Source organism: Antedon bifida, chromosome 1 (assembly GCF_963402885.1).
Source record: "Antedon bifida chromosome 1, ecAntBifi1.1, whole genome shotgun sequence".
Lineage (NCBI taxonomy): Eukaryota > Metazoa > Echinodermata > Crinoidea > Comatulida > Antedonidae > Antedon > Antedon bifida.
This window is the reverse complement of record NC_136226.1, coordinates 29,238,332-29,255,595: the sequence shown is the minus strand read 5'-3', so window position 1 is coordinate 29,255,595 and position 17,264 is coordinate 29,238,332. Positions and strand designations below refer to the sequence as shown.

Below are 17,264 nucleotides of genomic sequence, written 5' to 3'. Positions count from 1 at the left end.
TTTTTGTGGCAATTTTGCTCTAATTAACGCAGTTTAGTCAGTGTAATATATCATTTGATTATGTTTATAGGGTATTTAACGAATGGTGAAGATTTCTCTGTTGATTGTATTGTCTATCCCAACGGGGTAAATAGTAGTCACCTGAGAGCCACTATGCGTCACCTAACCTCAAACATTTCAATGTTTAGAACTTGTTATATGTTTATGACTAAAGTTGGTAACAATTATAATAAAAAGAGCCTGGAAAATGCACAGGAACACGGATCTAAACTAAAGACAAACAAAAAAACAAACAAACAAACAAAAATAAAACAAACTGCGCTTAATCTCGCATTTTCTGAGCGTGCGCAGAGAGTCTTTTAGACTCGAAAGCAATGCGTAGTCCAGTCTATATCGTATATGTTGGTGTTATGAACATTGTGAAGGAATTATAAAACTTGTATAGGCCTACTCAAAAGATATCCAGCTTGATATACTTTCAATGTTTTGTCTTCTTCAAACAAAACATAGCAGTGCGAGATTTCAATTTCGCTTATCTGCTTAATTTTTCAGTCATTGGCCTAGATTTTTAAAAAAAAAAAACAATTTGTATTTATTGCCTTTGTTTTCCCAAATAAATGTGTATATACAAATATTTCTGTAATGTAATTTAATCTTTTCGTTTATTTACCACAACAGATGTTCAGAAACACGTCATAATTGTGTAATGCTACAGTAAATTATGACACAATACATTCGGGACATGAAATTGGTCCAAAGCGAATAACTATACAAGACGCCTTTAAGGCATAATAATGATATCATCGTACGCTTGCGTAATTTTTCAAAGATGCGTATATTTCACAAAATGCATTATACATATTTATTAAAACAATAAACCGAATCCACGAGACATGTAATTATGTAATTCTATAAAATATATAAAATCATGTGTTTTATTGAATTAGAAAATAAATAAATAAACTGAAGCTATATTCTGGACAAAACCCGTGTTTTTACTCTTTGGTATCGCATGATGTTATTCTATTTTTTTTAATTTTGTTTTTTTTTTGTTTCTCTTTACCATTTTGGTCATATAATGACAAAGCATTTTACATGGACAATGTTTTGCGTATAACGGTAAATGTTTCATCTCTGTTACCACTTTTGTTACACCTGTTTTATGTAAATTGTCACCTTCTGTGGATGACTATGTATAAAATATTTTAAACACCTGTGTTTTAACATGATTTCTCCTATCTAACGTTTTCATAAATGGTGTTTTATTCCACATGACATGTTTATATAAGTAGTATGATCAAGGCAATCTAACAACAGGATGCTGAGCTTCTGAGAGGGTTTATCTGTGGCTGCGTCACGATCCGTTCCACTCCCCTTAACATACACTTCGCCCCGTGGAGAGAATATGTATACATAGTACAGTACTGTTGGTATTTGTCGCAGCCAGACATAAGATCAAAGGACTGTTACGAGTTCCTATCTTGGCAAGGTGAACTTAGTGTCCTGTTACCTTGGTATGACTAAGTACACTACTTTAGATAATCGTTATGTTATTTAATATTCCTCACCTGACGTAATTGCGTCAACGGTTCTCCTTTCATGCTTGCCGACACGTCCAACACTATGACTGTTCGTTTTGCTTGTTGATGAACGACTTTGAAAGTTGGAACTTCTGGAAGTCCAACTGTATCGAGTGATGGGTTAAAACCATTTTCAAAATCGAAGTGGTTCCTCATCACCTTAAAGAAAACAAAGATTATTTTAAATTATTACCATAACTGGTGGTAGATTGTGTCCGCATTGGTTACCATATATTTTATCCATTCAAGATTCAAGAAATGTTATTGGTCCATTTTAAAATGGAAATTTTGCTTGGCACAATTAAGACAATAAAACAACAAAGAAAAATACATCAAATTTAAAAAAGGCGATGTAAAAATACTATTTATAGTAATAATCAATTTGGAATAATCAATTTATTTTAGTAGTATAGTCAGTTCATCAGCGTTGCCATTGTTTGCAAACAGGTAAAAATCATATATAAATACAAATTAATACAATTGTAGATATTTTTTTTGTATTTAAACAGATATGAATACATTGAAACATAGATGATTTTTTTTACTCTAGTTTGTTGTCCGAAAGTGTAGTTTCTTGTGACCGTATTACAAATTGTTGCAACCTTTACGTGGATAGAATTTAAGAACTTTGTTATAGCTTGTATATATAACTTTATCTAGAAAATGCAGTTTTTATTCGTTGCTGATGAAAACTAATTATTCTTGATTTCACTGTGACCTACTAAAACACGATTAGTTCACAATGAAATGACTCACTTTCTCTATTAAATAACAAAGTAATCCTAGACCTAAAGGTATACATTCAAAATTAATCGCTTCATACTGCATTTACTCTAGTATAAATTGACTTTAATTGAACACCTAGGTATATTACTTGGAGAATCCTTCAAAGGAAATGTGATAATGGAAAATCTGATGTTCGTTTGTATAATTATTTCTTTAGATCTGATCGCAAAGGTTTGAAGGAAATGTCCCTTTTTGACTTTCATTTGTGTATGTCCTTCTTAGTATGTCCTTCCTTAGTTTTTAATCCGTTATTAAAATGTATACCCTGTAAGATAAACATGTGATTTTATGCTGAGCCTTTCAGATGCAATCGGTTTTTTGTTTGATTTGTGAATAGCCTGGAAGGATAGACTGTCATTCAAAATCCTAGTATGAATTTAGTTTATTTTATATCCCGTTTTTCTGCCGCAAAAGATAAACTCACAAAGAGCTTGTCTATTGCTATTGATAATAGTTATTTATCAGCCTAATATATTATATTATAGTTTTAATAACGTTTATTATTTTATTGAAATGTCATCATGGTGTGTGTATCAATCATTAATATTGTTTCAATCGTATTTGATATTCCGCTTACCTCCCATACACTTTTTCCTCCACACTGCTGGTTTTGTTTGTTGGGTGCCTGACGATTATGCAAATTAGCCGTCCATCCTCCTGACGACTGCTGGTCGCAGAACCGCTGCACCTATATTTGTTATCGTAGGTTTATACGTTAGTTTTTTTTTTGTTACAGAAGTGAATAACTTTATTAAAACTGCCAAATGGCATATTTAAAGTCTGATTTTATTAATCTTAATTATTCATGTCTTTGGAGGACAATACATCTTTAATATATATATATATATATATAGCCTAAGTGTACATTTCAGACAAAATGTATATAGTTGTATATACCTTTGGTAGGTACTGCTTGTACATAAGTGAACCATCGTAATTGGTAGAACTACGGTCATCAACAAATCTGCAGTCTCCATCTGGCAACCCATCCGTGCCATACGTACAATCTCCACCTGTACGTATATTCCGTAGGGTACCTAATTTACATAAAATAAATTAATATGTGAATTCTATCTTATAAAGCCCTGTTTATACTATCAAACTTTAAATTGTGATGTGCCCGTATATGGACAGGATGATGTCATATCACTACCATAATAAGGGCATATAACTACCATATTTGGGTACATCAAATTTGTTTGATCAAACAGTTTGATAGTGTAGACAAAACTTAATAATAAATGTATTGTATTTCCATGAATCGACACTAGTAGACGTTGTTATATTAATCTATTAGGTTTCCATTACACTAATTAGTTAACGACTTTAGGGAGTACCGTTAATTCCTGTTAATTGTAATTAGGAGAGATTACGTTTTATTTAATTTCATAAATTGAAAGGAGTGTTACGTGGAATGATTAACTTGGTTGTGTTGGAATATAACGTTTTCGATTAACAAGTTCTAAAGCTCTGTCTAAACTAGTTTGATAGTGTAGATAGAGCTTTACGTAGAATGATGAACTTGGTCGTGTTGGAATAACGTTTTCGATTTAGTACTAGGAGATACATTTGTATAATTGGTATGAATGAGTCATAATGTATTGATTAAATCAAGTTTTGTTGTATTGCTCGAAGAATCAACCAAGTTCAATTCATGTCTATTTCTTAATAAAGAATAATATTAATAATTATTATTGATATTTTTAGGCCAAGGGCAGTGTTTATTTTAATGAGTATTGTCAAGAATGACTCATTCGTACGATTTTGTTTAACTAATATATTTGTTCTGTTGTAACTTAGTTAGAAGTGATAGGTGATCAATATGTTGTCCCCTTTAACGTTCGATAGATGTGTAATTCATTCTTTTCCAAGTAGTACATTTATATTGAAATGTATACCTTATAAATTTAACCCTGCTAGTTCTTTTAACATTGCTGCGAGGCTTAATACAAATTTTTGTCTGTTTTTTACAGAATATTTTGTATGTGTAACCATTTACGAGATGGATATCATTTATCCAAAGAAAGCTTTAGTTTAGCTTTGAAATCAAAAGAAACATGATAGGTACATTGCTCTTGCTCAGCTATATTGTACCTTAACATTGGTATCGCTTGTTTAGAATGATGACACATTTTACTCTTTCTCACTTTTAAATAGACTATTCACAAAGAAGTCTTAAGCCCTGTCTACACTATCAAACTTTATATGACAAAAGAAAATGCAATGTGTCTATATATATATATATAGACATGGTGATGTCATATCACTACCATATTTGGGCATATCACTACCATATTTGGACACATCACACTTTTTTGTCAAACTAGTTTGATAGTGTAGACAGAGCTTTAAATTGGCACTAAATGATTAATATTAATAACATTAAAAATTAAAGACATCGTCTTACCGGTCACATCTAGAACACAACGTACAGCTTCGGCTTTTCCGTTGGAATCAATGTAGAACGCGGGCATGTCGTCCTCGGCGTATTCATCAAATACACCCCATCGAAAATGAGCCCATTCGTGTACAAACTGGAAAAACAATACAGTAATAACTTAACTAATATTATTAATATTTGTGTATAATTCATAATTTTTACCAAGGAAATTAAAACTAGAATTGAAAAGGTATACAGTCGCACGGTTGCATAGTTACAATTTCAGCAGAATCAGAACCCAAAATCGGTTAAAACGACATTGGAAAACTTTTAAAGTATGTGTTATAGTTTGAAGTCTTCCTGCGTTAAGTATTGAAACAATTTAAATTTAATTAATGGTTTTAAAATAAGTTTCTATTTATAATAAACTTCAGTGTGTATACATTTCCCAGATGTAAATACAAATTATATTCATATCAACTAATCGAGAATTGTAATTATAAGAAATTAAATTATCGCACTATGAATCGTTATAAAGATTCCGCTTCGTAAACGCGGTGAGTTTGTGTTTTATATAGATTTTAAGATATCACTTACGCTCTGTCTACAGTATCAAATTGTATGTGACATAAAATGTGATGTATCCATATATGAACATGATGATATCATATCACTACCATATTTGTGCATATCACTACCATATTTGTGCATATCACTACCATATTTGTGCATATCACTACCATATTTGGGCACCTCACTAGTTTGACAGTGTAGACAGAGCTTGAGACCAAAAGAAGATGAACTTTAGTTTACTTTAAAACCCCCTGACGCTGTCGGAACATGGACCTAATAGGTCCATAGTCGAAATGTAGCAGGAGTGGGATATTATGTCATCTAGATTAGCAGTAGGGGTAAAGTTTCCACGTTTTTACCAAACAAGAACCGATTGATATATTTAGGTTCACTAGACACTACTCGAGTCGTTCACTAGACACTAGACACAATACCCGAGTCCTTCACTAGACACACAATACCCGAGTCGTTCACTAGACACACAATACCCGAGTCGTTCACTAGACACTAGACACAATACCCGAGTCGCTAGCTACTAAGTTAATGTGATTGTATCGTTGCCTCGTTTTCAAAATCTAAATCCGGCTTTCGGATGATATCATTTGGTTTCAGTGCCAATTCATTACAATTACATTATAAAGTGCAAATTCTTGCCAAGTGCCAAAGATTAGCGCAGACAGAGATTATGATTTCATTGACGGCGCGAAACAGACTACCGGTATTGAAATCTGAACTAAGTAAAGGATTCAATGATCTAAGATGGACATAAGTATCAGTGGCGTAACGCAGAGGCCTGATGCCCCTGGTTTAGGAACCCCAAGTGGCCCTCTAACGCTGGGGGCTCGGGTGTTTTTAGCCTTTTTCGACATATTTTAATCCTCTGGACACTGCTCAGGGACCCCCATAAGATCCGGGCCCCTGGCTTTAGCCAGTGAGCGCTCATAGCCGTTACGCCACTGATAAGTATTATTATTAAGTACGATACATCATCTTGTTATAATTACACGTAACCACAACAATGATTGATTTCAAACGGTAATCTGTGTTTATACTTGTAGAATTAGAAAAAATAATAATACTTATTGGTTTTAATAAGACGTGTTGTGATTAACTTTTTTATGTCGGATTTCTACTGGCGATTTCGCTAATCCTTTGATGAAGATTAGAAAGTATTATTAGGATTAAAAGTTGTTTTTGGATAAAGATGTAATATCAATACCGCAGTAATAAGGTTGCTTAAAGGTCAGGTGTGGATTTAGTTTAGCACGATTTTGATAATCCAGTTGGTGTGAGTTGTGCGATTTTCCTAACTCTGATAAGTACAAATTAACTCCCAATAAGCAGAAGGTGTATTGAAACGCGGCGCAAACGCAAATCTAAAGCTCTGTCTACACTATCAAACTTTATGTGACAAAAAAATGTGATGTACCCATATATGGACATGATGATGTCATATCACTACCATATTTAAGCATATCACTACCATATTTGGGCACATCACACCTTTTTTGGCAAACTACTTTGATAGTGTAGACAGAGCTTTAGGCCTACAGTATTGTCAGTGGTTAACTAACTAATCTACTGTATACGTTTAAAATGTATGGTAATTTGATGAATCAATTACTTGTACCGACATAAAACTGTTTTGGTTATCACCACAATTTTATTAATAAATTACTTGAAATTATTACTTCAAATTGATTTCATTAAAAATTCGTTCATATCGTTTATAATTTCACCACATTTCAGTAAAATGGATGGGTGCATGTTGCACCACAGGAGGGTTAAAGGCAGCATTAATATAGACTGGTTTACGCCACATGAAACATATTTCCGACATGTTGGCCTTATCAGTGTTCCGACACCCGACGGGATAAGCAGATGCCGCTGGGGTCTAGGTCCTTGGTAATGAACATGAGTTGGGCTAGGAAATTTGAAAATTATGCTCAAGGTTTAGGACGTATATCAGGCAAAGGACGTTCACAAAGGATATATGAACAATATGTGACGAACACGAATAGGAAGACATCAATGAGAAACAATTGTAAAAATAAGTCTTCTTCCCTTCTAGTAATGAGATAGAAGCACTCCACCCAAACACAGATATTTCCTCAGGTCAATTTTAAACTTTATTCAGTAAGGATAAAGTAAAGTAGGCTACTCTACTATTTGATAATTCAGAAGTGACGATAACGCCTCTTTTCTCTAATTGAACATTAACTGATCTTGACAATAAAAACCGGTTGGATATTCGAATAGACTTAAGCACTGTCTACACCATCAAACTTTATGTGACAAAAAATGTGATTGTGTCCATACATGGACACGATAATGGGCAAATCACACTTTTTTTGTCACATACACTTTCATAGTGTAGACAGAGCTTTATTTTAGGCTGACAACGATTGAATCAATGCAAAGCTAGCCAAGAGGAAGATTTAGCCTGAAATAAATGTGGTAATAATTCTACAGATTTATTTCCTTCATGGGTAGTACTTCATAAAAATGGTTACTTCCTTAAGCTCTGTGTACACTATCAAACAAGTTTGACAAAAAAAGTGTGATGTGCCCAAATATGGTAGGTGATATGTCCAAATACGATAGTGATATGACATCATCATGTCCATATATAGACAAAATCATATTTTTGTCATATAAAGTTTGATAGTGTAGACAGAGCTTTAAACGAAGCATTTCTATTCGATATTGTCATTTAAAATCAATTAAAAGTTTCGGTAAACGAAAGTTAGAAGGCGGAGATGGTGTTATTCAAATTTAATCTCATATTGTTTAATAATTTCACCCTTGGGTTAAACAGACAAAGTATATTCCTATCCTGAAGATTAAATGGATTATATTGTTTCGTTTTTATAGACAATCAGTGACCGTATCTTATAAGTGACGTTAGTTATACTTTACAGAAACCATACAAAACACCTTTATATTTAATACCAATTATGGTAAAACAACGATTTGTGACGTCACTCTGACGTATTATTTTGTATCAAAAATATCAATCAGACCTTTCATTTGTATTATAACACGGGAATGAATTCCCTCATCCTTTTAACCTTATATACTTTTTAAGTTAGTATTAGTCATTAATAGTAATTTCTTTTTTAACATGTTACGATATAGAGCTTAGATAGCCTAATGCTAACACATGGCTGCAGATTTCCAATTACATACTACACATCTATATTTGGTCACACATTACCCTATGTGTACCATTCCTAATCAGTGCAAATTTAATGCATAGAATGATTTTAAATCATCCATCGTTCTAGTGTAATGAAGGTAGAACCCTTCTTTAAGACAACTCTATTCAGGGGACTTTTTAAAATGGAAACTTTTCGTAAAATGAATGAAGTGACATCCCTTTTAAGGGGACACTTTATTGGGTCTCGAAGGTATCCCTCTGTATTCATTAACAAGGCCAACAGCCATTAAGTCGCGTGCTATGCATAGTGATACCGGACCGACAGACAGACCGACAGACCGACAGACCGACATAGTGAACTATAGAGTCGCGTCCACGCGACTAATAAGGGTTCTCATAGTAAGACAGTATAGGTTTTGAAGCGTCAACTTTCTGGGTGTTGACGCTTAATGCGTCGACACGTGTAATGGAATATTTTCAGTGGAGATAGCTAGACAGCCAGGCTTATATCATGCCATTTTGGTTCTTCCTAAATCATGTTTTCGTGCTTCGGTAATGTGCTTGAATTTCCATTTTTCATTATCGTAATCATTATCAACTTCCGTTTTAAATTTCTTAGATAATTTTTCGTCGAAATTAATTTTACCAATTATAAGAAATTTCTACAAAACAAGATTACACTAAAAATAAATCCGCTTTCTTTGAGAGACATTTTAAATGTATAGTGCTAATCGCAAAATGTAATTAAATTAATTCCTTGGACCCATTATTTTCTAAAAAGTAACCAAAGGTTATACTAAAAATAAATGTATTTAAGACACCTTATTAATGTTGAATGCATATTTGCCTTTTGGCCTAATTCGGTAAATGTGAAAGTTAGTTCTTAGTTGTGATAACATGATGCTGATTCACCATTGTGTCCATTGACAATTATGTTACATCTCCTCAAACCAAAGTGATACATACGACGCGATACATACATTATACACCATTAAACGAGTTCAACATATGGCCAACATATCACTGTTCAAATTTGTTAGAAAAAAATGCTTTCGTCAATTGAAATGCACTGTTTTAAGATTGTTATTATTTTAGTTGTAGGCCTACAGTTATAAATATGTATAAGTCTTTTATTCGCTTGTTCTTATTTATTATGACCTCACCTTGCCAATGTACAGTACTTATGACGTCATACTTATGTATCTATACTAACGCTTTCAAGAGGCCGTGTTTCCGTAGCCAAAACAAAAATTATCGGTAATATAGTGCGCATGATCAGTAATTACCGAACCACCAGAGACCCAATGACATCGCAACAATTCGTCCTTCAGGTCAAAGGTTAAAAATTATCGCATTTATCCGATAATTATCTGATTTGAATGAGATAATTTTCGGTTATTTTTTCTCGAGTGGAATCGGGTAAACCCCGTTTCCACAGGCAGTTTATCGGTTAATTTTATCGGTTAATTTTATCGGTTAATTTTTGGCTGCGAAAACACGGCCAGAGTTTCCATACTGTGCTGAAATACTTTAAAATACTCACGGCTTTGTCAAATTCGCCATAATGTGTTTGTAGTTTCGGATCCATAATAAAGTCTGGGGTGAGATGAATGTAGTTACCCTGTTCGCCGCACTGAGTGGCTTTGCTTGTGTACGGTCTGTTACCGAAATGGTCACTTGGCAGATCTACAATGACGTCACTGTTATCGTACTGCTCCCATTCTGCGTTGCTGTAGTGCGCACGACGTCGCCATGATCCGGGAACCAGAATATGAATGTCTTTAAGGTAGGTTCTTTGGCTATAAAGAAATTAAACATAGTTAGGTCTATCAAAATGTATTTCCCAATAATAATAGTGTTTAATAAGCACTTTTGTTAAATAGATTTACTTGATGCTAATAATAACCTCAAACTTAGTATGACTTTTTAGAATTCATTCTTGCAACTGTATGACACACTCCAGCGTGATTACAATCGATGTCGCCGATATTATACTGTGGTATTTATAACTTATATTGCTTTTAAGTTTCAACATCAGCATACTAAATTTAATGAAGCACTTCCTAAACACGCGAACAAACGCGTGGATTATATGCAACTATGACAACCACCGATATCCTAAATCCGAGCGGAATGTGCCTACGCATCGGCTCGTGTGCGCCAAACTTTAAGCGAGTTGTGGTTGTTTTAAGGTTATTTTCAATTATAAATATTACTGAGTGTTTATTGGATTTCCATATTAATATAAAATCTTCATATTTCCACATTGTACACAGTCAAAGTGTATCCTCATATGCACTCTTAATATTTCTGACTAAAATACAGAGGAAATATTCAAGGCAGCATGTTAAAATACTTTTTTAATTGTTTAGGTGTAAAAAATATAGGATTTAATTGTATAAATAAGTTAGTTCCGTCATACCAAACTGAGTCAGTCAGTATATTATTTTGATATCCGGTGATGAGTTTTTAAATAGAAAAAAAAAAGGTTTTTGTTACTGTGACACCCAATGATAGATACCATATAATCATTTGATACCAAAACAAGATGTATTGTCAGTGGTTTATATGACTATAAAACCTCAGAATTGAAAGAATCGACGATTGTATTTAATTTATATCCTTTTTTATGTTTAGGACAAACAAGGTAATTGTTTGTGTAGTTTGGTAAAATTCACCAAATAAAGATGATAAATAAATAAAGTAAAGCCGTACGGTAAACAACAATTTAAAAAGTATTTATCGTCGATATTTAAACTATTTTGAGGTTTCCAGTTTTTTGTGTGTTGTTGTCAGCGTTGTAAATTAGTCTTATTGCCAATACGTATTAGTTTATGTGACAAAAAATGTGATGTGCCCATATATGGACATGATGATGTCATATCACTACCATATTTGGCAATATCTCTACCAAATTTGGGCATATCACTACCATTATTTGGGCACGTCACACTTTTTTTGTCAAACTAGTTGTTTGATAGTGTAGACAGAGCTAATAGTTGATTGCTATTGGTTATCGCTTATTCATTGTCAAGGTTACAGCTTGCGCGCGGCCGATTACCAAGGCAATGGGATGCGCGTTGTTTATATTGCCAAGGCAACATCCTGCGCGTAGTTCATTGTCAAGGATACTAGTATTATTACTACGCTATTGGTCGATCTAAATACAGATGCTAATTAGTTGGCAAGGTAATACATTACTTGATGTGTGAACTTTATTCCCTTGGTTGTCATAAACGTTGTGCTATTTTCTTAATGTTTGTAATAATAGCCTATTTTAACATTTCGTATTGCTAGTAGATTTTTAATAAGTAACATTTTGTTTTTTTGTATGTTGCTGTTTAAATATAGCGTTATCTCGAGTGGGCACGTATGTTGAAAGTTCGCTTGAAAATTAGTTTAATAAGCCGGGTCAGAGAAGGTTGACGATTAATGCGCATTTCCTTCTGAACTACGCTAAGTTACAGCACGTGATGTTCTATTTTATATTCAATATCACGGGTTTAAAATTATATCGTTTAACAAGTGCCATTTTAACTATTAAACAAAGTTACACTTATTCTGAGAAATCCTACATTAAAGATATATTATCCCCCTAACAAATTTTTTTTCACAATTTTTTGTTGAATATGCCATTTTAATGTCACGTAATAGTTATTCATTTTGACCAAAAACTGGATTGAAAAAAAATGCTTTACCAGAAAAAATGTAAATTAAAACAATAAATACTTAAATTGTCTGTCAGACCATGGTTTTTGGTAAAAATGAATAGTTCTGTTTGTCTTTTTATAAGTGAAATAACTATTTTGTTTTGTTTATACAGAAGTAAATAACTTGATTGAAACTGCAAAATGGCCTATTTAAAGTCTGATTTTATTAATCTACATTTAACAAAAAAAATCTATATTCACTTTTCTTAGTCCCTTTAAGATACAAAACATTAAACGATTACTACAAAGCTTTTAAAAACCACTATGCAGTAGTAAAATTACCAAGGCTGCTTTACTAATGCGAACCCTGCGCGTAATATATTATTATAATAACTTGTCTGCGAATGTCTTTCTATCCGGATGGAAATGGATAATCTTTTTGGTCTACCTGGTTAGCTACTATCGTTTTTACAACAGGTGTACCACCAACGAACATCCGGGCATTGATATCCTATGTGAAATATCGTATTGGTTGTTGGATATCCTGCGATTGAGTCAAGAGGGTATTGAAATTCAAAGTCTGTTTTTTTTTCTAAGAATTATATTATTCTTTAACATTGTTAACGCGCAGGTGTATTGATTATTGCCTATGGGAAGAAAATGCGTATTTGCGTGGTGTTATATTTCGGTAGATAAGCGCCGCACACGTATTGAAACTTAAAACAACGCTTGAAAAAAAAAACACACATATTGAAATTTAAACAACGCTTTACAAAAAAAACCAACAAAATAAAAAAAAAATAAAAAAAAAATAAAATAAATAAAAAAAAAAATCAAAAAAAAAAAATCAAACAAGTTAAAAATTAAAAAAACAAACAGGATGATTTATAGAATTAACGTTTTTAATATAATTGTAATAGCCGATTTCTCTATGTTTCTCATTCCCTCTTCACTACAGTACTTGTTTCCTTAATTTTAATTTTCTCTTTTAGGGTCGTTCTTGATTATTCATATAAGTTCAAGCAAACAGCCTACATTCGTTGTGGAATTAGTTTCACTAAGAACTTAATCTAAGTGCGCCCTACTTGACAAGTATATCAGAATGTGTGTTGACCAACCGGTTTTAACACTGTGCTTTTAGATAAACACATGCACATCTGATTTTGAATTAAGTTCAAAGCTGTTTTTTTTTATTAATTCTTTTTATTATTAGCCATAGCTACTGTAGCAGTAACATTTTTTTTATATTTTGTGTTTTTGGAAATGAAAAAAGAGAGAGAGAGAGAACGATTGAATATGTTAATAAGATACTAAGGATAAAGATGAAGGTGATAAAATAATATTGACAAAACCTATATCAAAAATATAAAAGGTTTAAACAAATCATCTAACCTTACACTTTTAATTATTTGATTTTAAACAAATCCCAATTTATACATTTTTTTAATTACCTTTTTAAACAAAACAAAAAACACGTTACGCTTTGTATTTTTAAATATATGCATATACTACATTTCCCTCATGAGATAATTTTGAAATAAATAATCAAGATAAAAACTGATTTACTTACTATGCAAATTAATATAATGTTTTCTTCCTAACTAGCTATGGTACAATATTATAGCAAATTGAAACATGAAATTAATGTAACTTAATTAATTACTTACTCCGTTGCTGAGTAGAGGAATGCGGATGCTTCGGTTAGTCGTTGCTTCAACTTCTCTATTAAATTTGGATCCTCTTTGACACGATCGTTAATTCCAACCACAACATTGATATATTTATTCTTAGCTAAAAGAATTCTTGATGATGTTGCATCGTCAAATAAGAGAACACTGGCAACAATTAAGAAAACTCCTTTCACCAGACACGTTGCATCAGTAGCCAACATTTTAATACGATTGGAATTACCCTAGTAGCCAAAATTTAAAACACTGCTCCTGTTTTCGCGTGTGTTTACACTAAGTGATCTTCTATCCCAATGAAGAACAATCCACTTGATTTGACAAAATAAACCAAATCGTCTTTTATAGCGAAAGTCACCACAGCATAGCTAATTAAATCGTTCGAGTACTATCAGCGCCCTCTATCATTGGAAAAACTTTTTTTTTTTCTCTGAAATTCCATTCTATTGTTGTGGGTTTTTAAAGATCTGGATTAAACGTAAATAAATTAAATTGACACTCTGTATTGATGTCAATAAATACATAACGGCGCTAACTGTCTGGGTCGGCCATTCTATAATCGACCGCTACAACTGTTATTAAGTGATATTTGTGGTTTTTTTTATATCCCGGACTCAACTTTAAAACAAAATGTATTACTCATATTAAGTGCATTGACTTGCGGCAATGCAGCCATAACAAAGACATCGTACCTTTTAATACACGTTCAAATATTGTTTTGTAATGTTGGTAAATTACAACTTATCACTTCCGAATTCTAAGCTACGGTAACAAACGATTTCACTGGACCAGTTAAGCTAACTGACAGAATGTCAATCTATTTTTAAACACAGAACAGTAATTCGTTTTTCATAATGTTGGGTTTTTTCTTTCCAATGTTTGCCGAGTGTGTTGTCGTATCCGATTACAAAATATCCAGTAAATGATGTTTTATGTAACATTATATACATCATGTTCTTATTAACATAATTTTAGCCAGGTTTTGTGTCGATAAGTATTTCGGCTAATTTCCAGAAGTGTCACTAATTAGACGGGTTGTCATTATCTATAGCGACACGAGGTTTACCACTGATGCCCTGAGTTGAATAACCTAAAACAATAATTATCGTCATTCTAGGAATGAATGGTCAAATGACCCATGTAAGAGATTTTAAAACTAACCTTAAGTTTATTAATACACATACTGTTTTTAACATGACTTGTTAAAAGTTCAGTGTAAAGTTCAAGATAGAAATGATTTTGCATATATATCTAAGGTACTATCTCTTTGATCATAATAGGCATTCATTTGTTGTTGCTGTTGTTGTTGTTGTTGTTGTTGTTGTTGTTGTTGTTGTTGTTGTTGTTGTTGTTGCTGCTGTTGTTGGTGATGATGTTGTTTTTTAACTTTATCATCACATTGATCCTCATAATTTCTTTATTAAATTCCATTGCATTCTGCATTGCTTAATATACACTCTAAGTAGTAGTAGTAGTAGCTACAAAATACTTGACAAAGTCCGACAGTTATGTAATGCTCTAGCAGGCTAGCTTGTAGTTAAAATGGCGCGCTGAAATGTACCAGAATCATGCACCAGGTTTAGGAACCCTAAGTGGCCCTCCAACGCTGGAGGCCTCGGGCGTTTTTAGCTTTTTCGACATATTTTAATGCCTGTTTTTTCCTCTGGACACTGTTCAGTGGCCCCTATCCATAAGCTCCGGGGCTAATGGGTTTAGCCAGTGAGCGCTCATAGCCACTGAGCCACTGAGTTCGTTCAAACCACCGTACAGGTAATAGCCGGTGTAAGATGGAAAAGTGTCCAACCATTCATACATTACGGCTTACACCATCGAACACCATAGAATATCAACCATAATCAAAGATCTACCGTATGAACATGTATTCGTTCTTTACACGCGATCTAGCCACTAAATATATTTATTTAAAGCATGCTGAAGATTGACCCAGCAGCAGCAGGCAACCAAATTCCCAAGAACCATTAAAAATTAGATAATGCGGTAAACATAATTATTAGAACAGCCTTTTAGAGATAATTATAATAACTTACTTTCTCTTATAAAGTTATTTTTGAATTTCTGGTTTCTATATATGACAACGTGTATTAAAGATTTGCATCCAATACGAATTAGGTTATGTCATCGAATTGTACCGTAAATGTATATTTATATAGATGGATACCGTATAATTGTACATGCCATCTATATTCTAGGCCTATTTTCATTAATTTCTCTTTACAGTATCTAACACCATCTCTTCGGTGACAACTTGTTGAGGCCCACGCACACTCTTATAATGATCGTTACATGACGTCACATTTATCGGTAAGTTATACTATATTATACTATTTTTATTTATTATACAACAATATAATCGATAACTATATAATTTTCTTTGCATCTTTTCTGCGTACTATTTCCATTTTTTTTAAAACAATTTAAAAACAATCCGTTTCTACAAGAATCACTTCTTTGTGTACAGACTGGAAAAGAAGCAAACCACTGTATGCGATTTCTGCCGCGTCATTGAAGTGCGTTCGTTGACATTAAAATTTCGTGACCTTTACGCACTCTTCAAAGTTATTACTATCTTGTCTTTGTAATTGTATGAATGTCATCTTTTGTTCCGAATGTAACGTTACGGAAATCACGTGGTTGAGACGTTCACATCCGAAAATGTTAATACATTGTAGCAAAGTTATTGGGTGCGGTGTATCCAGTGTATGTATTTGTCGTGAAAATGGTGTTACTTAAGCTCTGTCTACACCATCAAGTTAGTTTGACAACAATATATGCACATAATGATGTTATATCACTACCATATGTGGGCATATGACTACCATATTTGGGCATATGACTACCATATTTGGGCCCATTACACTTTTTTTGCCAAACTAGTAGATAGAGCTTTTAGGCTTATATATCGGTTCTATTAAATTATTAGAAATGAATTTGAATGTTGAATTATTTAATATTAATTATGATGCTTTCTTTTGTTAGTAATGCTTCTGTAGTTTTTATCTGTGTTTGTTAAGACTTTTTAATTTCCACTTAGCATATTTTTCATTCATTTTTAATGACCAAATTGTTATTTTCTAGCGAAGTAAGAAAGGGTTATTTCTTTGATTGTCTTTCATAATATAATTGTTTCTCTGAAGTCATGCACCGTGAAAGGCACTATACTTAATGATATACTTTTCTATGAATCAAGATTAAAGAGAAATAGGTTATCATTTTGGAACAACAGATCTACATTAATTTAATATTATCATAATGATGTATCTATCACTTTCTAAGAAGGCAAACATCCGAAGATGAGCGTTGTAATCTTAAACTACGGAAATATTTAATTATATCCTCCTCCTTTAACTATTGTCTTCGATGTGAAAGATTAAGGTGAATCCCACGCTAAGGGGGTGTTTGTTAGGAGGTTCAGAAGCATGCTATAAGGAA

At 32.9% G+C, this 17,264-nt stretch overlaps 1 protein-coding gene across 1 annotated transcript in view; it reads right to left on the bottom strand.

Annotated features, from left to right (window-relative positions):
• The window catches only part of LOC144848027 (calcium-activated chloride channel regulator 3A-1-like), a 29,084-nt gene extending 14,944 nt beyond the window's left edge, over window positions 1–14,140 (bottom strand). Inside the window, exons 1-6 of the mRNA XM_078704693.1 lie at window positions 13,797–14,140; window positions 10,023–10,278; window positions 4,774–4,900; window positions 3,264–3,403; window positions 2,944–3,054; window positions 1,569–1,739 (exon numbers count right to left, since the gene is read on the bottom strand). Of these exons, the coding sequence (XP_078560819.1) occupies window positions 1,569–1,739; window positions 2,944–3,054; window positions 3,264–3,403; window positions 4,774–4,900; window positions 10,023–10,278; window positions 13,797–14,020 (1,029 nt within the window). The 5' untranslated portion in view covers window positions 14,021–14,140. The remainder of the gene's footprint in view (window positions 1–1,568; window positions 1,740–2,943; window positions 3,055–3,263; window positions 3,404–4,773; window positions 4,901–10,022; window positions 10,279–13,796) is intronic.
• Between the last annotated feature and the right edge of the window lie 3,124 nt (window positions 14,141–17,264).